The 22,643-nt window shown below is 37.9% G+C and overlaps 1 protein-coding gene across 1 annotated transcript in view; it reads right to left on the reverse strand.

The window, feature by feature from the left end:
• Window positions 1-1,811: 1,811 nt before the first annotated feature.
• KCNN2 (potassium calcium-activated channel subfamily N member 2) overlaps window positions 1,812-22,643 on the reverse strand; it is a gene marked incomplete at its 5' end in the record, with an annotated part of 154,238 nt that continues 133,406 nt past the window's right edge. Inside the window, 4 exons of the mRNA XM_019518191.1 lie at window positions 1,812-2,419; window positions 5,588-5,657; window positions 11,560-11,687; window positions 15,322-15,432. Coding sequence (XP_019373736.1) covers window positions 2,132-2,419; window positions 5,588-5,657; window positions 11,560-11,687; window positions 15,322-15,432 — 597 coding nt within the window. The remainder of the gene's footprint in view (window positions 2,420-5,587; window positions 5,658-11,559; window positions 11,688-15,321; window positions 15,433-22,643) is intronic.

Genomic DNA, 22,643 nt, shown 5'->3' on the forward strand with positions numbered 1-22,643 from the left:
TCAGGTGGATGATACACAAATACCCCAGCAACTCCTATACAGGGAACTGGACTGTGGGGGCAGGAAATGTTGTTGCCTAAAAAACTTGTTTAGGATGAAGACTAAAAAAGAAGATATACCAGTGCAGGATAGTGACAACCAAAAGCGTTCTGGCAACTACACCCATCTCATACCTTGAAGCAGGCACTGTAGTTAGTGAGGATTAGGGCTCAAAGAACAAAGGGTACAACTAGCTCTAAAGCAAGCTGTGTAGTAAGTCACTTGCTCAGAGGAGTAGTTACAGTCTGTTTCTTACAGTGGCAGAAATGAATGTCCTGCAGTCTATTCTGAGATGTGCCTGTGATGATAAAGCATGTGGTCAAATGCCTACCCTACCTGTACTGCACAGGTGTTCACAACTGAATAAAATAAGAAGTTGACAATTAAGAGTTAGTTGCCAAAAATAAATGATCCTCATTTCTCTGTGCTACATGCCAATACAAAGGACACTGGTACATAACAGCAGAGAATTCTAGGTCTCTGCCTTGTGGCATCAATTATGGCAGGGGCAGGGCCTTCAAATACCTCTGTATTTCTAAGATGGGAACAGAAATTTCCTTTAAACATTTGCCAAAACTAATTTAAAGAGAATGAAACCCACATTCTTTCCATAGAACAACCCTTAATTTCCTTGTAAATGCATATAACTCTTAGTAGACAGATTTAATAAATATTTTATTTTTAAAAAAGACATCTATACTTACCAAAATTAGTCACTTGTGGTGGATGCTGTCAATTTATAGGTAAAGATGATACTATGGCTAACATCCTGTATTTATAAATGTATAAGTAACTCCTGTGTTCCATATGCTAAAAATCAGCATAAACAGTAGAAAAGCCAACCAGAGCACTGTCAAAATGCATACAGCTTACTTTTTAACACTGCAGAATACCTACTATTAGTGAATGTAAGGAAAGTTATGCAGTACCTATGAGTTTAGTTTCATCACCTGGAAGGCTAACTTCCAACAACTGCTTCACAAAGAGGCACTTAGGTTCATCCGTACTATTTCTCTATGTTAATTTGCTATGTAGTTGAAACCAATAGGGTAAACAGGATGTGCTATTTATGACTGCATTGTTATAACACCGAAATTTAGGCTCTTGTCTGTAACTTTTGATCCAATCACCAGAGTTTATGACAACAACAAAAGCCTTTTAAAACCCAAAACCAAAATGCACTGGATTGTTTTAAAGGGACACTATCAACTCAAAAATCATGTTTCTATTTGGCTATCTTTTCTTTGCCACAGTTACAAATCCCTACTAAATAGACTACAACTGAACAAATTAGTTGAAATTTAATTTTTGTTTTTTTCAATGCATTTACTCTCTGTAATACTTTACATGTAGTCAATTTTGATATTTTTGTGTATAGGAAGTTACCCTGATCTCCCTGTTAAGAAACCCTTAAATGTAAATGCACGATCAAAAAAATACTTAGAAGAACTTTAAAACTGATTGTAAAAACTCCATTACTTGTCTTATAAAGCATCTTCTATTGGAAATCAATTTTTTTTTCAATTGCTTAAAAAAATTCAAGTCAACAATGTTCCCTTAGAGTGACTAAAACAGCCATTATAAACTGTCATTTTTGGATAAGCTTTCATTTTTCCCTCTATGAGAAAGTAAATGTTATGGTCAATATTCAGAGTGAAAGATTATTGAGCTTAATTTCAGGTTTCCCTCAATTAAAATAATTTTCAATATTTGGCCTTTAAATTAATGTTGAGAAAATCTTTAAAATGTTAAAGTCAATTTGACTAAGCAAATATGTGCAGAAATTAACCTTTTATTATATCATATACTATAGTAGTAAAGTTTGTTTGAAGTGCATGAATAAAAAGTTAGTGAAATTACAGGAGGAACAATCTATTTAGCAATAATAGGTGCATTCACTGTGCATCTGAAAGGAAAAAAAAAAAAAAGAGTTTTCACTCATTTTGGCCTAAAACTTTGTGTTCAGGTTTCCAGGATTCTGACATCAGAACCCAGATAACACTGATTAGAACCATAGGGCTTTACAATAAAAGCTAAAATATTGACCATATGATGGCAAAAAGTCTTTATTTTGTGGTTAACTTATTCTCTTCTAGCTACTCTCTGATGAAGTTGGTGGTGCTGTGGAGGAGGACCTCCTCCTTCTTGACAAGGACCGTGATCGCTCAGCACTGTAGGCAACATGCTTGTCATAATTTTGTATCTGAGCTTCAAGGAAATCCCTCTGTTGCTGGCTGATTGTCTGGCTAATCAGTCCAGGAAGAGCTTGAATGCTACCAATTAAAGTTTCCAATTTTGTTTCCAGAGTAACGATCCTCTTCTCAAAATCTTCACTTCTTTCATTTAAATCAGAAATCATGTCGTACATGATGTTTTGGGTCTGGAAGAAGGGATGTAAACAGAGGTTTAGTGTTTTGCAAATGATCCAACACAAAATCTAACTCAGCTAGGGCTTCCAAAAGGGGTTCTGCACTTTACTGGTAGTACTAGAAAACAAGGTCAGCATGAGTGGAAGCATGATACTAGAACAAGTCCCAGGTTCGTGAAATAATTTCTCTCATAACTTCATTAGAAATCCCTTACTAGTTCTCTGTTCAATGAGCAGTAATTTATCATTCATGTCTTAATGAGGTACTTTAAATTTCAAACTTTTGATAAACTGGGTGAAACGTCCAGCTGACCTTACAATGTTCTGTACTGAGATCTCAAAATATGCTGCTTTATGAGCTGAATTATACAAGTATTGTTTAGAAAGTATAAATTTAGAGGGCATGCACTGTATATGGGCTACATTCTGGTATCCTTGTTATCCTTACTATTTCATATTTCTATAGAGCATGATCTCCCCTTTGCAAATAAAACTCGCATTGTTTTTAACAGGAGTTTCTCAAGAGAAAACATGCTTCTAAACTAAATATATAAATATAAGTTTATACAAATATTTGTATATATACACACCTTACCAAATATATCGGTACTTTTTGGCAATGTTCTGAAAACACATCCTACATAAAGAATGGTGGAAATGAAGCAAAGCATGTTTAGACTTCATTTTCACTAATACAAATGCGAGTTCCATGCTGGCTCCCCTAGAACTGGTTGGCTCTCAATAGTTAGTGCAGTTCTGTGTAATGTTTGAAGTTCATCAGATTTATGAGAAAAGAGGAGATAGACATGTAGAGATTTGCATTTATACCACTGAACTACTAAAGCTCCTTTTAGGAAACAATGACCGTTATCACTTATTCACTTTTTCTCTGTAAGTGATTTTTTACTGCTTTATTTTTCCTGCAGGACAAGGGTTCTGTATGTAAAAGCTTAGAGAGCAGGTTTACGGTGGAGGTTCAGAGGGATGAGTGCTGTTAAGCGTTGGACTTAGACACGTAGGGTATGGCCAGATATAACACTTGGAAATGACTGAAAAAGGGAAAGTTTCAGCCTAGGAACTACATGCATCCCCTGTATCATTCCCTGGCTGGAACATTTAAAAATGCTGCAGCCTCCTCTAGTGCCAACCAGGGGATGCTGAAGTAATCTGCAGCTCTGCTCTCACCTCTTCCCTTCTTCCTCCCTCTTCTGGGATGAAAAGTAGTAGGGAGAGGCAAGTGGAGAGAGGATGTAAGCAGGGGGAAAGGGATGGGGGGGCCTCCCAAATCATCTCCCCTTTCTCCCTTAAAGGGGAGGGGTATAGCAGGTTGGGCTAGAGGGCTTGGCTCTGGCATGGGACCAGGGGTCAGCAGGGTTCTGGAGGGGAGATAAGCCTGGACCCGGCCATGGCCCCAGCCCTAGCTTAGCTCCCATGTGCTAATTTAAAACATTTCAGACACTTTTGGAACTTGTCAAAGGGTGTATGCGTGTTTACAGATGATCCTTTGAAAAGTTTAACAGACATTTGAAACATTTTGTAACGTCTGTCTGTACCAATTAACTGAAGTGCAGTGATAACCAGATCCTTTACTGGCTAGTATTGACTAAGGTGCCGTTAAGTTTTTGTCCACAAAAAGGGAGTGTATGATTAAGTGGATGACTAGATTAGGGGAAAAACTGTGAAGCAATGGCTTATCATCCATAGTCCATGGTATTTTGAAGGCATTGGCATGACTCCTGATACCTAATCACTGTGTATATCAGCTATGGTCAACTGGTGCTACTCAGTCATTTACATAAATTGGGTAGCCAGTTGTACCCTAAGCAGTTAGTTCAAGGTAACTCATGGAGTTTTATACTGCAAAATTAAATACAAACAGAACAGCTTAAATTGCATCATAAGGAGAAATGATGAACAGATGTGGGTTTTGAGGTACCTGTGAAAGATGTCCATGAAAACCTCATTTAAAAAATACACTCTTACAGCAAGATCCAGTTTAATTTGTTAAGCACTTAAGTACTATCCTGTTCTAACCCTATTCAAGTTCCTGAAAAAAGATCATTTCATCTATGTAATACACCACCATTTTAATCTTAAAACTAAATCACAAAAAACAGTGAGCAGGAGGAGGCCCCATCCAACTATCATAATCTCTTTTTTCAGTGGTTTGGGAAGGGTGGAGTGGGATTGAATTTAGGAATTTAAGTCCACTTAAGGGTGCCTGTACATGTGCAGGGAGGCTGCTCTGACATGCTGTAATTACAGCGCATCAGAGCAGACTCGATTAACTAATTAGCATGCTCCAGCCAGCCTCTGTGTCTCATACATCAGTGACCCCATGCTTCAAAAATGTTGGTGGGGGCACTGTTTTGATGTGCAGGGGCACTGATACACAAGATACTGCATGTGCTTTAATTAGAGCAGTTCTTAGAGCTGCTCTATTTAAAGCCCCTACCCTAATGTGTAAAAACACCCTAAGTGTCTGACTGAGGTAACAGGATCTTTCCCTTACCTTCTTAACTTTGCACTGAGCAATTGCTATTTACAACAGGCTTGAATGACTAGATTTCAGCCTTGTTAGTCCAGTCACTACTATATACATAAAATACATAAAAACAGAGTAGCACTTTGCATGTGAATAGCATTGTTCATCTGAGGGTCTCATAAGGCTTTAAGAAAAATGATAACACACTATCACAGTAGGCAACCGTCATCCTTATTTTTACAAATGTAGAACAGAACTCGTTGTGAAGTAACTTGCCTAAGATCATATAATGACTCAGTAGCAGAGCTACATTGATCCTCTCCTGGAATGTTCAAAATACAGGAGGGAAGAATTTACTCTGTATTTTATATAGCATTATACAAGTGTGGATCAATTCTGAGGGCCTAAGCAGCTGCAAATACCACCTAATGGTTCACCAGCTCTCAGGATCAGGACTCCAGTTATGTGCATTATAGAAGAGCTTTACTTTTTTTCTGAAGTGTCAAACAATTGCTACTACTGAAAGCAAGATACATTAACAAATGTTATCACAACAGAGAAGATATTTAATCTATTTCCCCCCTATGATTACAAACTGAGATGTACTATTAGTGTTCACTACGGTAAGCAGAAAAACATTGAATTGGACAAAATGAATGTTAATTTATACACCAATCTGATGACGTCCTACTAACCTTTGCCAGATCCACCAAAGTGTTTGCTTGATCATTCAGTTTTCTTTGTTCCATTTTTACACTCCTTAATCTAAAAAAATGGAATTTGAAGTCAAATACTTTTTTTGGTATCTTGTATCTTCTAAAGAGCATGCATATAACTTACAAGACCAAAATAACTGCATGGACAATGCCTTGAGTACTTTGTGTAAAGTCAGAACTGGTTATGTGTCTGGTACAATGAGAAGCATGCTTCCTCAACACCGCAAAAAAGAAAGAGAGCAAGAAAATGTGATGTCCTTGAGACTACTATTTGCCATGGTTAACGTTGAATTCAAAAAGGGAGATACAAATTTATTTATACTATATGAAAGAAAGCCAAAACATTCCTTAAAGCCTCAGTATCATGACAAGTAGATATAGGAAGAAACACAATAATAAATACTGATTTATCATTAATGTTACAGTAGTCGAGAATCTTCCCATGCCTACATGACTAGATACAGGTATTAGCCCTGTTCAGTCTGAAATGGATTGGGTTAGAAGGCGTTTTGAACCTGATGAAAGTACAGTGATAAGTGAGTTTCTTATTAATTTAAACAAAGTCTTTATCTGACCAGCAGCTAAATAAGCAAAATACTTGTCACTGTATTAATACTATAGCTCTATTGTATCCAACATACTATTTGCATCTTGATAAGATTAAATTTTAAAAGAATTTTCAAACAAGTTTTTCAGAGTTAGCCTAGCTGGGCTATGTTAGCCTAAGTTAGTATGTCAGCATGGAAATCCATTAATTAAACAGGAGCATTGTAAAACTTTGTGTGCATATAGCAAAAAAATATGACACTCAAGGGTTTATTGTCCCCTTGATGCCCAAATAGTTGCACAACTGTTAATATTAGGTATGAACATACTTTGAAAAAGAATGCAATCTTTCAGTAGCTCACACAAGACAACAATCTGTATGTTTTACTGCATTTTGAACAAGGAAATTTTTTAAATGGAGAATTCTGTTGATTTTTCTGCATACTCAAAAGCAGCAGAAAAACCTTTTGGAAAATAACACTCGCATTACAAAGTTGTGTTGCAAGTAATGCAAACAGACCAACTGATATAAATGGATTATTTTTACAATATAATAGGTCATTTCCTAAATTTTTACTCAACATACAATTTTCTGTTCCAGACAGAAATATCTGCATGCAATAATTACATGAGAAAATTGATTCTTAAATTTTAAGAAAGATTAGGGGCATGGCCTCCTCTCATAACAGTTTTGCCCTGGTGCAACTCCACTGACCTTAATGCTCTTAGGTTACACCAACATCAGTAAAAGGAGGATTAGGCCTAAAGACAATAGGGCAAATTCAACAGAACATGTAGAGGATCAACTCTAAGAGCTAAATTCTACTGTCAGTTAAATGTCTGCAAATAATTCCTGTGTTCAGCAGATGTCTGCATATGAGCAAGGCTATGGAACATTTCCTATATATTTTATCATACTTATAAAATGCAATGAATCCTACAAAGTAACATCTATACAAAATTATACCTGCCAATCCTAGTGTGAGCTCTTCAGGAAACCTGCTACTGCTAGAGTAAGAACCAGACTCTGCCATTTTCACAGAACCATTCCATGTGACTGCTAGTTTAGTGATGCATCAGTGACAGCTGTGAAGTTGGTATGCAGCGTCTTTTTTCACTTCATAGTTGCGTGTGGCACAAAATGTTTTAACACTGCCACATTATAGATTAAAAAATTGCACCCTCGGTGTTAGGAACATCCTTGAACTGAAATTCTGGCCCTATTACAGCAATGGCAAAGCTCCCATTTACCTCACTGGAGCTGGGATTATTTTATCTTTGACACCTATAAACTGCTGGAAGCAGATAACCACATTTTGCATGTCTCTAATATCTGACATTTGCAAAGACAGCAGCATAGTCCTGTATTCAGAATTAGGGACAGGGGTCATTCAACTGTGGTTTCTATTTTTATTTTATTTTTAAATTTCAGCAGACAGTAGCTAATAGTAGCTATACCTGCTCTTTAAATAGTAGGAAACTTGAGGGTGCTGAAAGTTTTATTCAAGTTATAAATTTTTATATAACCACAATCGTTCAGGGATTTTACAAAGTCCTCAAGAAATTATCAAGCAAGTAAGTCTTTCTTGGGCTATTCACATTAACTAATATATTTGTACACATATATTGTCTTTCAGCTCCATACTGGCCTTCACATGAAACAAAGTTAAAAACAAGTAAACATTAGATTTAATGTGTGTAATGATTCCTGCTTGTGATACAGAGACCAGTCATTCTCAGAAGGTTGAAACTGAGCCTGTGTGTTAAACTAACTCCCCTGTTTTGGGGGAAATCACCTATCCTTTTTTAATCTTCATCAGACAAAACGTTGCTGATGCAGTGTTGGAGCTAATCATTTTTGGAGTACAGAAAGAATGGAAAGAATGAGTTAAGCAGTACAGCCTGGAACAGACTTCATTAAAGAGATAAGCAGGTACCAATTTGACTGCAGAATTATAGCCTGGATATTTTGTTGTGAATTTATTCAAACTGTCAGGAAACATTTTATTTTCTAGCTTTTTAAACACTGTCTTTTGGATAATCCAGTTGTCAGTTCTTTCCAATTTAGCACACTAGACTAATTTCTTTGCTGACTTAAACCTTGTGCAATCCCATTGATACCAAAGCAATAAAGATAACAGCTGCCAGCAGTGAGACAGCACAGTGTGTATATCAACCCAAAAAAATTGGCCCAGGGATTGCAAAGATACATCTCTCACATAATGATCATTCTTTAGCTGCAACAGCCAGATTAAAAGAAAACTGACAGATTTGATTTTTTTCTCAAATTTATAAACATGGGTAATCTGATTCCTTCCTTATGAACTTCACTTATCACAGCAAAAGATCATGATTTTGAATCGCATTTCCATGGCAGCACTCAGACCATTAAAATTCACAAATAAAGGATCCATTTGTTGCATGCAGACAGTGGTAAATTCTGCAAATTTAAAAAGGAACAGCTCATACAACTTACTTCCGAGCTCTATTTTCATTTTGTTGAAATAAAAAGACAAAACAAAAGAAAACAAACTGTAAAATATACTAAAACAAACCAACACATGGAGTGGTGCTCAGCTGAGCACAAAGGGCTCGATTCAGCAGTCTGGAAGTCCCATGGTTTGACCAATGGCTTCTGTGGGTTAGCAACTGCTATGAGTTGAGCCTGATTCATTTGCATGATAATAATGGGATTTGCAGTAGCTTCATTCCCATTTTCTCTTATCCCCCAAGTACAATCCATGAAGCCTCCTTGTGCATACAGTAGCCGATATATACATTTTCATAAGGATGTCAGTAGGGAAAGACCCTCATCTGTTTTTCATTTATATGTGGAAATAGAACCTAGAGTAGCTGATCTCTGAATCATCATCTACTTGGACCTCATATAAAACAAGCTATAGAATTTCTCCCCTTGAATCTTATCTCTACTCCAGTAACTTGATAGTTTAGCTAGCATGTAATAGCTTTTAAAATTTTTTTTAAAAACTCTTAGAAAAAGACTGATAAGGGATATATTGTCATAAGTCAAAAAATTTGCCCAGCTACTCTAATGAAACCAAGAGACAAGTGCCAGGGAAACAGAATTCTGGAGATGTGCTCCTGACAGAGGTCAGTCTGCCTACACCGAGGAATTATCTCCAACCTTCTTCAGAAACACAGTAGTACCCTTCAAAATCAGAAGCAAAATGCAACAAGAACTCTCAGAAGTATGTATCGGTTTAAGCAGAAAAATTACCGCTGTCTTCCGCTTCCCCACCAATTGAGCCAACTGAATAGTTAAGAGAAATGCAGAGCAAAAACTTGCAACCTCTTGAAGCTCTTCTGGAGCCTGAAGAGTATTTAATGCTGCAGATCGAGCCCAATGTGCTTTTTATAATTTTTTTTTCTATCCCCCACACAAAAATAAACAGCAAGGTTAAAATTAAGGAATTCACTATGCAGTGAAGAAGTCAGTCTAGCAATGCACACACATGTGCACACACATATACCACACAGACTTTCCTGCCATCCAGGCCCATCTCTTTAAGCTGAGCAAATAGATTTCACAGCATGCTTTCCCAACCTACCAAAATCTCAACGCTTGTAAACTTTTTCTTTTTTTTTACCGTTTCCACTGAGTGGCTTTACTACAAGGTCTACAACATTTAGCCTAGCAGGTCTGCTCAATAAAATACTACTTAGAGTGCTTTACATCTTCAAGGCAGTGCACAACCATTAACTAATCTTCACATCATTACTTCAAGGCAGGAAAGCAAACAGCATTACCCGCAATTTACAAATGGGGAAAACCAAGGGCCAGATTGTGTCTGCTACATTCATGCATGAAAAGGCATTTCTACATATGGAGCTTCCACCTGCTGCACACTGTACAGGAATATATGAAAATCAGCTGAACTCTGGCATCATCTCTGTTGCTGGCTTAGGCCACAGAGATTAGAAGACCATGAAACTACAGCTGGTGGCATATGGGTTTTATAAAAATGTCAATGCAACCTGAACCTATATTCAATTCTCTGCAGCTGCCCCAAAGTACTGGGGAAGCCCACAGCATGGTGGCTACACCAAGGGCTTCAATGAGCTGGACTTGCAGGGCAGGCAGGAAGTCCCTGAGCACGCATGAAGGTGTAGAGCCTTTTAAGGCCTAGGGATCTCTCGTTTCTGCAGACAGAAGGTCTTTTGGTTGCAAACAGATGTTGCATTTATCCTGGAATAAACCATTTTATCTTGGGACAAAGTGTAATCATACAGATGCCTCCATCTGTTGTCCCCAGATGCATCCTAAAAAGTTTCCCCGATCAGGAATAACAACATTTTATCCTGTGATACGAAAAGTATTTCTGTACAGGTAGCCCAGGACTGTATCACTGAATCAATGGCAGAAAAGTGGCACTGAATTCAGCCACTTGCTAAACCCTAATTAGAAGGGTAATGCATGTATACACTAATCCCAGGACATTTTTATTCTGGTACAAACACAGGCACAACTCATCCAGGGACATTATATGATAAGGTGATCTGGTGGTCAGATGAAGGAAGGTTGTTGCTCCATGAACAGTACAACCCCAGAAATGAATGCTTCGAGAATCCTAGTTGACTGTGGATTAGATTGATGACAAACACTAATTATCAATTTTATGAAGATTTTTAGAGCATGGCAGTTTCATGAATTATATTATGGTGATCCAGTTTATTACTGTTGGCCCCGATTCTCTTTTAAATGCTGGTGGAGTTTAGGATAATTTGGGGTCAGAGTTCAAGTATCTCAGTAGTGAAAAACTCCTGAAGGGCTATCTGCCACCTGGGGATTGCTAGAATACTCCCTTCTTCCCTGCTACTGACAGAAGACACCCAAGTTGATTAAACTGACTAAGGACTCCTTTATGCTGACGAAATCTCAAACTGGGGAGTGGTTCCTATTTGCTCTTTTTAAGCTGATAAAGCATCTCAAATGGACAGAGAAACTGGTTCATTATCAATTCAATAAACATTCTCTGTACTAATAGCCATTAGTTTATAATTAACACACAATCTTCACTTGAAATGATTAGGATGCATGCTTCAAGCTGCCATATTTTCTATTTCTATTTTTGACTGGCCAAAAAAAAAAACGGGACAACTGCTTTGAAACAAATTCATAACACAACAAAAACTGGTAATAACAACAGTATAAACATCTCTCTGCCAATTAATGAAATATGACAGAGACTGTCAAGAAAACATTTACAAAAAATCCAGTTCCAAACTACATTGGGAATACACTGCCAACATTTTTTAAAAATCACTACTTTGAAATCTTACTGTACTTATTCTGAAAGAAACAACAAATTCAGTCCCAAGAGCAAAAGTTCTGAGGGAGTGCAGGTAACGTCTGGACAGAAAAACCAAACCAAAAGAGTACTTACTGATGAATAGCCTGCAAGAATTTGCGTTGATGTTTCCTTACTTTTGCATGGTCTATCTTTTTAACCAGCTTTGTATTTTTATAAATTAACCATGTTTCCCTGAGTACGTTGGCAGCTGCATTTTTCACCTGTTTAATAAAAGAAAATACCAGGCTCACAAAAATAGCATTAGTGTGTCTGAGTCTTTTCTAATCTATACTGTCTTTCAGAGACGCTCTCAGTCTTGGCTATGGGAGGGCTTCAGATTCAGTGGGAACTTGCTACAGTGATGCAGAAATAGTGATGAGGGAGGTAAGAGGGACATTTGTAACAACTTTCTTTGTGGCTTGTAGTCAAATCTGTTTCTGAAAATAATTTGGACCATTTGTAAAGTAATTAACCAGATACATTTCACAGAACTAAAAATGGATTTCCCTATTACAAATTTGTCACTTTGGGGTCACTTGTATGATTCTTTTCTCTCTTGTACTAGTAATTCAACACACTTTTCCTCTATAAGAAACTCTTGAGTTGATCTAACAGATTGCTGTATTTTACCTTATTCTCACTCCATCCTTGTTTTCCTTTACCCCTGAGAAAAGTATGTTGCCATAACATTATGGCTAGATTTACTATATATACTTCATGTCTGCTTTATATGGGGACAAGGGGGGAGAGAGAGGAGGGTAAGCGTGAGGTTGTGGGGAGAAGGGGTTCCATAAAAGATTTCATAATACAAAATGTTAAAGCCCTTATAATTATACTAAGTTGTCTGGCGATACTAGTGTGGAACTGCCATTGATTGAAAAATACAGCCAGAGTATTTACATATATTGATGGCTGATGTTATAATTTCTCCAATTCTTGTTAAGGCAAATATATAGTATTAAACTAGCTCTCATCATCATCTCTTTCCCTTTGCTCTTATATCACCTGCCTTACTGAACTGTTAAAGCTGAAGGACTGTATTTAGGAAGGGGCAGGGCAGAGGCTCAATTTCCAAGTAAGAGCTCCCAGAGACAATGGCCAAATAAGAGTTTTTCCACTGACTGCAACATAAAAAGGATCAGGTTCAATGGATCTTACAGATAAGTTCAAGTCCCCAACTCCTCCATTAGGTATGGCCAGCTCTAGGTTTGATTCACAGGAAATAATTCCAAGGTCTGTGTTACTGATTTATTGTCTGACAGATACCTTGGAAGTAGAGGGTTTATTTGCCTTCCTTTTACATTACCAGAAGGATCAAGACTTCAACATGAGTAGACTCTAAGGTAAAACACCGTTTAAGTATTATGTTAGACTGGAGTTCACATTTATTTGGAGGGAGAAGATGAATAGGATGACATGAAAAAGGAGCAAGTAACAACTAAATTCACAAGATTCAGCAAACCTGCATGAACCTTCTTTCCTGTCTAGGATGTCTAACTTTGCAGGCATAGGGTGCGCTTACATGAGATGCTTAATGTGCAGTAGTAACAGCCTAATGCTATTGTGCAGTAGCGTGCCAGGCAAAAACCATGCTAATATACTACTGCACAGGACAATTAAGCTTAGTAAGCATCACTAAAGAACTGTGCTGGTACTACTGTGGATTAAGCAAGTACTAAAAGTACTCCCAGTCTGATCTTGGAATGGCAGCTTCCTCCTTCACCAGCTAGACTCTTTACTGGGCATGTCTACATGTGCCCTCCCTGACTGTGAAGTTGGTACTACGCAGTTATTTAGTACTTGCTTTAGCACCGGTGGCACATGGGTCATTTTTGACACTACAGCATAGTACCAACGAGTTACTGTGCTGTAGTGGTGGCGTTATGGTTAGTGCCTGTCGACGCCATGGTGATGTAGCGTCCCGTGTACATGTGCCTACTGTGTTTGAAAACTGCTGCTAAATCAAGAAGGAATAGGTAAATTTGTCTCTATTGCTCACCTTCCTGGTTGATGAGGGTTAGTTTCTAAATACCTACATGAGTACCACCTTTTCCTCAATCTCAGGTTTTCTTACTAGGACTTAAAGGAACCTTTGGATTTGATTCTGAAGGCCTTATACACCCAAGCTTCTCTCTTAAAATCAGTGAGTAATTGAGTAAAGGCAACGGAAACTGCCATTACTTGTTCTTGCTGCACATAAAGCCGTTTCCTGGATTTAGACTCTTCATTGGCTCCTTAGCTCTGGTGTTTACTTTTTAGGGAGGGTTTGTGTTTTGTTTTGTTTTGTTGGGGGGGGTGTTAATCAAAGTTCTAGTCACTTCTTTAAATTAGGTTTTATTGTAAAAGTTGTAAACTTTATCCTTTTATTGAATTATAGTGTTAATCTCGGGAATAACTTTAAAGGATGTATAGGAGTTACAGTACACAAACCAGTCAATTGACATTATTTGACCACAGTCAAAACTTGTGAAATATTCCATGAAGCCAATAATGCCCTTCTGTAGGTGATGGTGTACGTTTCTTATTGCATCATAGGGTCACCTGTTAGCAAAGACAGGAGTAAGGGCTCTTTGCCCTTCAGTCCTGCAGCAGTTAGGATACCCTCTCTCTCTTTCCCCATTTAGAAGCAGGCACCCCCTGCCCTGATCCTGTCTCTTAAGCCTTTCCAGCCTCCTTTCCCCTCCCTGCATGAAGCCATATGGAGTTGCTGCATATGCTAAGGGAAGAACCAAATCCAGCAGCATAGAAAAGCTTTTCTTACTGGCCATGTGCTGTGACTGAAGAAATCTCCAAATGCAGACAGCAAAATGTTTGAGAACTCGGACTAGTGCCTACTTAGCCTAAGTGCACTTTAAAAACTGATTTTTGTCTTTTATAAAATTGGCATGTGTTTTATTTCTGTTTAATTTCACACACACCTGTATTATTAGTATCTGTTCAGAATGACCCTAAGGTTTCAGAATAAAAGCCAAGGAAAGGAACTCTTTAGTCTTGAATATCATTCACATTCACCTAACACTGATAGTTATAAACGTTTATTACAGTTTTTTGGAATTTAATTGTTTTGCATTAGCATTTAACTAGCTGTTTTTTTGTAATTGGCATAAATATCTAACCTACTGAAGGTTAAAGTATCTCTCTTCACTGATCAAGAAATTAATACTTAAACTATTTGACTGTTACTTGATAATATTTGACCATATTTTAAAATATTTGACCAGGCAATTAATGAAGTATTTTTTGACCAGTCAAATATCCAGTCCTAACAGGACTACAACCTTTTGTAAATGGCTGATTGAACAAACCATGGAAATGAAGCAACAGCAAATACTTTACTCAACTCACATGGCATCGTGAGCAATTTTAAACCTATTCTTCAAGATACCTTTGTTGTAAGAAAGCATCTCACTTTCATAAAGAACAGTCTTTGTATGCCTGACTTTCAGGAGTTCAAGCTATCATTTATTACATCTAAGAGATACAAGAATTATACACATACTGGAATTTCTTCCTCTCAGATACTGTGTAAAACTGGCTTCAGTTTAACATATCAAACTTCTGTTTTAAAACAATATTATGTTCCTTGCTGTTTCTTCGAGTTATCTTCCTGCTATGTTCTAGCTTCTACAAATCTACTGCCATATGGCAAAATCCTCAAAATGGCTGAGAACCTGCAACTCCCATTAATTATGAAAGAAGTTCAGGATGTCCAGTACCCCTCAGCATCTTGCAGGATTATGCCTATTAATAAATACAGTAAAAATGTCTACTTATGTTTTAAATGTACCACAGAAATACAATGAACATAACATTCCTTTTCAGTTGTGAATATAAAGATCTACAGTTATGACTTACTCTCTTAGTTAGCTGGGTATCCATCATGAAATTATGCACATGTTTTTCAGCTTTGGTAAGTTCTAACTTCCTTGCAACCACAGCTACCACCAGTGCAGTGCACCCAGCACCCTGAAAACAATAAAACAAACCCCCAAGGAATTACTACTGTGTTTTTCAAAAGCATGTTTTTTTATGAAGTTCCTCCTTCAGTTGGAGAAATATGACAGGCATCAGATGATTCACCATTCTTGATAAATGCAATGAATACACTATAGCTATTTTAGTGCAGTGTTATATAAAGAGTAGGTTACTGTAGACTGGGAAACTGACAAGGCTTCATCAACTCCTTATTGAAGAGCATTGCTTTAAAGGCAGGTGTTTTTCTCCAAGGGTTAAAAAGAGAATGTGGCCTCTAGAACAAATTTCTAATATCTGAAAAAGGGCAGATAAAAGCAAGTTTTAAATTTCAGAAAATATCTGTAAATGAATCTGAAGGCCGCATGCATAGCCCTTGTCCGCAACTGTCTGCAATTGCTAAAGAGGAAGTAAGATTGGATTAGTATTTAGCACAGTAAAATTAGAGAGCTATCTTAGGACTTCTTTAAGGTCTAAAAATAAAGTTATCTAAAATCTAATTTTTAGTCCCTTACTAAACATGCTTCATGTTCCCTTTTGATGTAGAAAAGTGATTTTTCATACACATTACATTTACCACAGAAACAGCCTTGTCACTTGGATTGAAAAAGTAGTGAGGTTCTGTTTTGTACCTGGTATACAGTCATTTACAACTTAATTTATATGAAGTCAAGCACAGCCTGGGTCAAGCAGATGATTCCATGGAAGTCTTTGTCGTTTTTTCAGCAGAGAAACCCAGAATGTAGTTTGTGTCAAGGTTAAGTTGAAGGACAATAAAGCAACTAACAGGAAGATAGAACATGAAGTATTTCCTGACTGAAACTTACTCCAACACTACACCCAATGTGAGCTCTGATGTAATACACCTGCTAACATCTATTGACAAAAAAAAAAAGAAAGAAAGAAAGAAAATGGACTCAATAGAATTAGATTTTGTCTAGCCAGGGGATTTGCTCAGAGTCCAGCTGTCAGGAATACATCTTGTAGCAGTTAGAGTCTGTTTTTACATTTGGGAAACTATAATGGTTTTAACCTCAAGTCTCACCTCCACTTTTTCCCTTCCCATTTTTTTTTCAACTTCCTCTTACTCCCCTCCTCGCCACCCCCCTCAAAACCATCAATTGTGTAACCCTCAACAAGTACAGAGATTTCCTCACTGAATTCTCCATGGTTATGAAATGTAAAGAGTTCTCTGCAATTCATTCATTTTCCTGACGCTATAGAGACCCCACAATGGCTCCTTCATTCAAAAGATTCGTAATGACTTAATTTGCTTTTTCCTCTCTAGGGCTAAGTATAGACAGTCAAAAAGCCCAAGGTTGAATCTATTCAGTCTTTGCAAGTTAGTCTAAACTACAGAGATTAAACTGAGAAACAACTGGATACACATTTACTTCCGATTCAGGAAATGCAGCCACATGCTTGCAGTGGCTCAGGCCAGAAGCCAGGGGGTGCTACAGCATGCCTCTCTGGTATGTAGCCAGCATGGGCTGTGTGTTTGCTTCCTCATCCTGCTGCCGTCAAGGATTATGGATTTGCAGTCCACAATCACAGCAGCAGGACTCTCCAGGGTTGCTCATCACTTCCTCTTCCTGGTTCCAGGTGCCTCTGTGATTAGTAGTCACAGTTGCAGCCAGCAGTAAGTTTCAGTAAGTTTAGCAGCAGGGAAGCTCTGTACTCTGGAGAAGGTGGATTTAACCCCTCTTCCTGGCCCCAGACCCCAGCCTGGGTTAGCTTGGGGGGGGGGGGAGGGAGGCAGTCCCTGCCTCCCCCCCTCCCCCCGCAACCCTTCTCTGCTGGAGCAGACAGCAGAGCCCAGCCCAGCCCAGGGCTGGAAAGCATGCTGGGGAACTGTGATTTAATCTGAACCAGGAAGGGGTTTGGGACAGAAGTTTCAAACTGGTTTGACCCAAATTAGTTAAATCCAATACCAAATTCAAACAGGTTTATCTTAAACCAGTTTCAGCCATTTAGAAAATAGTTTATGTGCACTGAGCTTCTGTTCTGTTACAGGTTTAAACTAGTTTCTGATTATTTAAACTGGTTTATATGCAACTTTTATCCCTAGACCATATCTCAAGACATACTCAATGAATTCCAGAGCTCCCTAAACCTGTAAACCTATCAATTAAATTTGTCTCCAATCTCCACCTCCAACAGACTCCACCAAGGAATCTGTTCCCCTTCAAACATGTGCAAAAACTTGTCTATTGCAGTTTTCTGGCTTATGCAAACTTCCATAACAATTGAGCTGCTCACCCCGAATAAAAAGCTTTTCCTAGACATGGTTGTTTCTGCCATCTGTCCTCTTTTTTTCACCTTCTAATGCTTCTTCAGCTATCTTACTCCTTCATTCCCATACTAGCACTGGTGTACCTCAGGGAGAGGGAAATTAGAATTTTCCACTCCTTTCCCTGAATCCCAGCTTTTGAGCAGTGGTAAGTGCAGCACAATCACTGGACAGCTGGACTAAAGACTGCAGGAGCATTCTCTAGGCTGAGAAGGGAAGAATCACATGAAGAGCTTTGATTGCTTCCCCTTTCCTATGAGGAAGGAAAGACTAGGACAGCCAGCTAACTCCGTGTTTCCTTATAGAGAGATCAATTTCTTTTTAGAACTCAAGGAAGGTTTGAAAGCTAACCTATGAGGAAAACCTACTGAGCAGCTTTGTAAATCAGGTACCACTCTCTTTAGACCAACTTCTGACCTAGGGATATAATTAAAACAAAAAGTTGTGCCTGCTTACATCAAGGCTGAATTAGGTCCCCAAAGTGCGGTTAGCTTTTTAGGTGCCACACTGTGATACATGCCATGACTGTCATTTATACACTACTGTACATATATCATGATCAGGCTATACCCCACATGTAGCCTACAGTATTGTCACCTTCATCCCTGAATCTGAAAAAAGATTACACAAAGGGGAGAAGAGTGGAATTGCACAGGGAGTTGGGCAAATTCTGGACAAGACCTTTCACCAGCAGCAAAAGTCTCCCGTCTGTGAGGATCATCATCATGTGCTTCTAAAAATGTAGCTTTGAAATTAAGTTTATACCTGTTTTCTATTCTAGAGGGAAAAAAGGTGTATCAAGAGGGGCTATAAAGATGATTATTAGGAAAACAGTACCAGTGGAGTCTGTAACTCAACTCAGAAACACCATTACTTGTTAGCAATAATGCATCAAAAGCTGTGCTCATCAGCGTTCCTAAAGCAGTTTCCAAATACTAATTAAGCCTCCAAATATACTTTTGAAGTTGTAATTGATGTAGAAAGATTAATTCACCTGCCTCTGGTGGAGTGCCATGAAGCCGCTGTTCAACAATATATTGCAACAGTCTAGAATGAGAGGTGAAAAGGAATACTTTATCCTTGAATACTCTCATTCAAAGAAGACTATATCCCTTGAAATTTCAAGGGAATTGAGGTAAGCATAATTAAATGATGCTAGATGAAATTATTTCAAGACTCTGATATAAATTCTAATTCTTATTTAAAGTATCACGGCAGTTTTCAATGAACAGATTTGGTTAAAGACATTCATCTTAGATTTCCTATGAAAGACAATGCTTGTGCCAGTTCAGTATGCAGAGAAAATTACTTGCATTGAACAATGTTGTGTTCTGTATCACCATAACTGATGCCTACAGCACTGATGTGCATGTTTGGTAGGCTCGTAACCAGCTACTCATTCAGACTGATCCTGTTAAGCTGATGCAAGTGAAAATGAACTCTGGATTTTATGTTTAGTCAAAAGAAGAAAGGTGAAGTGTCGCCTATACACTTATTCTTCATATTACGATGAAAGACAACACACAAGGTTCATTATTTTAATAAGTGTTTATACAGATAATGAATTCAATACCTGGTTTCAAGTCTCCCAATTAATACTCTGTAGGTACATGTACATAAGATGCTCAACTGCACAGCAGACTAATTTTCTGCGCAGTAAAGCATCACTGTCTTCATGTGCAAGGCAATTAGTGTACAGCAGACTAATTTATGTGCTGCTGGATAGTCCTGCAGGTTATAAGTGGTATCATGTATTACTGTGCTTAAACAAACGTGTAGTTGGTCATATTAGGATTGGTTTACTATGGCTCAATTTGAGTCAGAGTATATTCAGTTGCATTAATTGCATGTGTAGACGTCCCCTGTATTATTATACTAATGCTAGTGTGTACCTATAGAGACCCCATCTGAGGCTCTTAACATAATATTGCAGAAATATTTAAGTAAGAAGTAGTAACCCCATTTCACAGTTCAGGAAATTGAGGTATAGACAGATAATCAGCCCTGCAATACTAAATGATGGTATAGCTCTGTCCATATCTATGATTATCTTTCTGAGCATCCTTGTTCTTGTAACAGATCAATAAGCTAAATACACAGTCAGAATCACATTCACCATTTTTTTCATATCAACACTGTGCAAAGCTGATACCATTCTTTGTGTTAGCATAACACCCTTTATACGAGCTCTATATATTCCAGCAAGTCTCTTTTTTAAGATGATAGTGTAAAATAGTTGAAAAAACTTGCCTGAATGACTGTACTTTGAAATGTCACCATTATGCTTTTTATGCAGGATTAAAGAAAATGATAAACTACATCTCTGCTTCAAGCTCCTGATCTCCCTTTAGGGGAATCCTATTTCACCAAAACAAAGCAAACAGGGGTCAATGCACAAAGCTTGTGCCACATCAAGGAGGTACAGTACTCTATTTGGCTTTACCCAGATCAGACTGCCTTTACACCACATTTTCTGTTAGTAAAAAAAGCAAGTTTTTAATAGTACATCCTTCACAAACCAAATTGAAGGGACAAATACAGAAAAAAAAATCAGTACATACTGCTTACTGTAGCTAAACCCTTACTTATAGATATATTCTTCAGCCATGCTTGACTTCCTATGTCAGGACTGTTGGAAAGGAATCTGCCAAGCACTTTTTTCATTTTTTGAGAGTTAAAAAGCAGAAAAGCTTGCTACTTACACTGTAAAAACTAGGTAGAAGGACTAAATTTGATCAATTTTAAGCCACCTCCTAAAGGGAAGAAAGTATCTTATATCACAATAAACAAATTCCTTCTACATTAAGTAATTGTGCTAGAGTTTCAAGCCAGCCTAAAATGTTGTGGTCACAACTTTTCAGTTTGGAAAGTTCTTCCTTTGTCCAAGCAAATACACACCAGAATTCAATGCTATGCAGAGTTACTCAAGCGTGCTCTCAACAAGCTCACTCAGGGACCAGAAACAGGGTAGTATAAACGGTATTCATGCATTGCTCTTTCTGGGCTCATTTACCTTGCTGAGAAGGGGATAAATTAGCATGGATGGATACTGACTAACATAAACCCCTCTACAGTGAGGAAAGCACAGGGCAAAAGGCTGCACAGTGGAGGCAAATGCTGTGAAGAGATTAGGTGGCATGGTGCAGCTCTGTGCCATTGATCCCCTGTGCTGGATTGGACTTCTGTGGGTTAGATTTCTTTGTGAGCTGGATCCAGTCTGTGTGCCTTAAGTTACTGACCCCTAGTCTAGATATAAACAGATGACAAATTCTGGGTCATTCACTCGCACAGACTGATAAATGTTAGAATTGGTCTAACTTTATAATGGTTGTTAACATTTGCAAACAACATTTTTCAAATCTCCATGACACTGGTGTAAAACACACTTGAGTGGCTCATTTCTGAAGCAAAACATTCACAGCACTTCACTCCAAGCATACATCTACACATGGTACCTGCTACACTATACCATTTTGTGGTTTGAAACGGAAATGTCACAACATGAAGAAGAAAGAAGCCAAACTCAACAGTGACTTATATTTTCTAAGACTATTCAAGAAACACAACATCGTTCCCAAAGGGCTGAGCATCTACAATCCTATGACTACTATACACAATTCCAAATACGTTTCACAACTATGCAGGTGAACTTCAGAAAAACTTAGAAATCATCTCCTTCACGTACCCTACTCCAAAAGAGATCAACTCAAGAAGGAAATCAACACATACTACATCAATTTGAGAGATAAATCTGAATATCTTCCCAAATGTTATACAATGTATATAAAAAGAGTACCAAAGATTTTTTACAATGTCCATCCAACATAAAAAGAAGAAATGGAACCAATTACTATGGGAACAACTTTCCCAGCCACTAAGCAACCATCAGAGAAACAACACCAATACTGTACAACATTCCAACCTCATACCCGATGAAGCTGAAGAAACCAGTCAATCCTCAATATTAGCAATATCTCCATGCACTTACCAAAGCTGAAAAATGTGTCCTCTCTGAAGGCCTTAAATTCTGTCTGGAAAAATACCCTAATAAGATACTACAATGTGGAGAACTAGAAGAATTTTTCTGATGCCTCCGTCTCAAGGAATATTTCTACAACCAAGACAAACCCACTTTCAACAATACTTCATCCTGTGACAACGAGGAAAAGATTAACACCAAAAAATCCAAAAATCAGATTGGACACCTCACAGAGGAGAAAATTCAAACCTCAATGCTATATTGACTGCTTCCAGGAAAGAATGAACAATGAAATAATCAACAACAAACACCATCATAACAACTTCTTCCTCTCAGAGGGAAAGGCCATAGAATCTCTAAGATCCAACCATCAAACAGTAATAAAACCAGCAGATAAAGGACAAGCTACAGTTATCCTTAACCATGAAGACTACATAAAAGAAACCAACAGACAACTCTCTGACATTACCTACTATGAAAAACTAGAGGAAGATCCAACTCCCCTTTTCACCTTAAAACTCAAAGCCACCATCACATCATTTCCATCTGAACTACAAGAAACACTACAGAACTCCCCGCACTAACCAATCCAGGGACTTGTTACATGCTCCCTAAAATACACAAACAAGGAAACCCAAGCAGACCTATAATAACCAACCATGCAACTCTGAGGAAATATCAAGGTTCATCAAATTCATCCTAAAACCTCTGGTCACCCACGACCAAATTTTGTCCAAGACACAAGAGACTTTCTAAGAAAACTCAAAAACCTAGACCACCTTCCCAACAATACCCTCCTAGCCACCATTCATGTTACCAGCTTATATACCAATATCCTACACCAGGATGGCATCTAAGCTTGCCTTACAAATCTACAAGAGCAAGATTACAAATCAGAATACAGACCTAAAGATATTACTGAACTTATACACTTCA

Source organism: Gavialis gangeticus, unplaced genomic scaffold (assembly GCF_001723915.1).
Source record: "Gavialis gangeticus isolate Ggan-Ray unplaced genomic scaffold, GavGan_comp1, whole genome shotgun sequence".
Lineage (NCBI taxonomy): Eukaryota > Metazoa > Chordata > Crocodylia > Gavialidae > Gavialis > Gavialis gangeticus.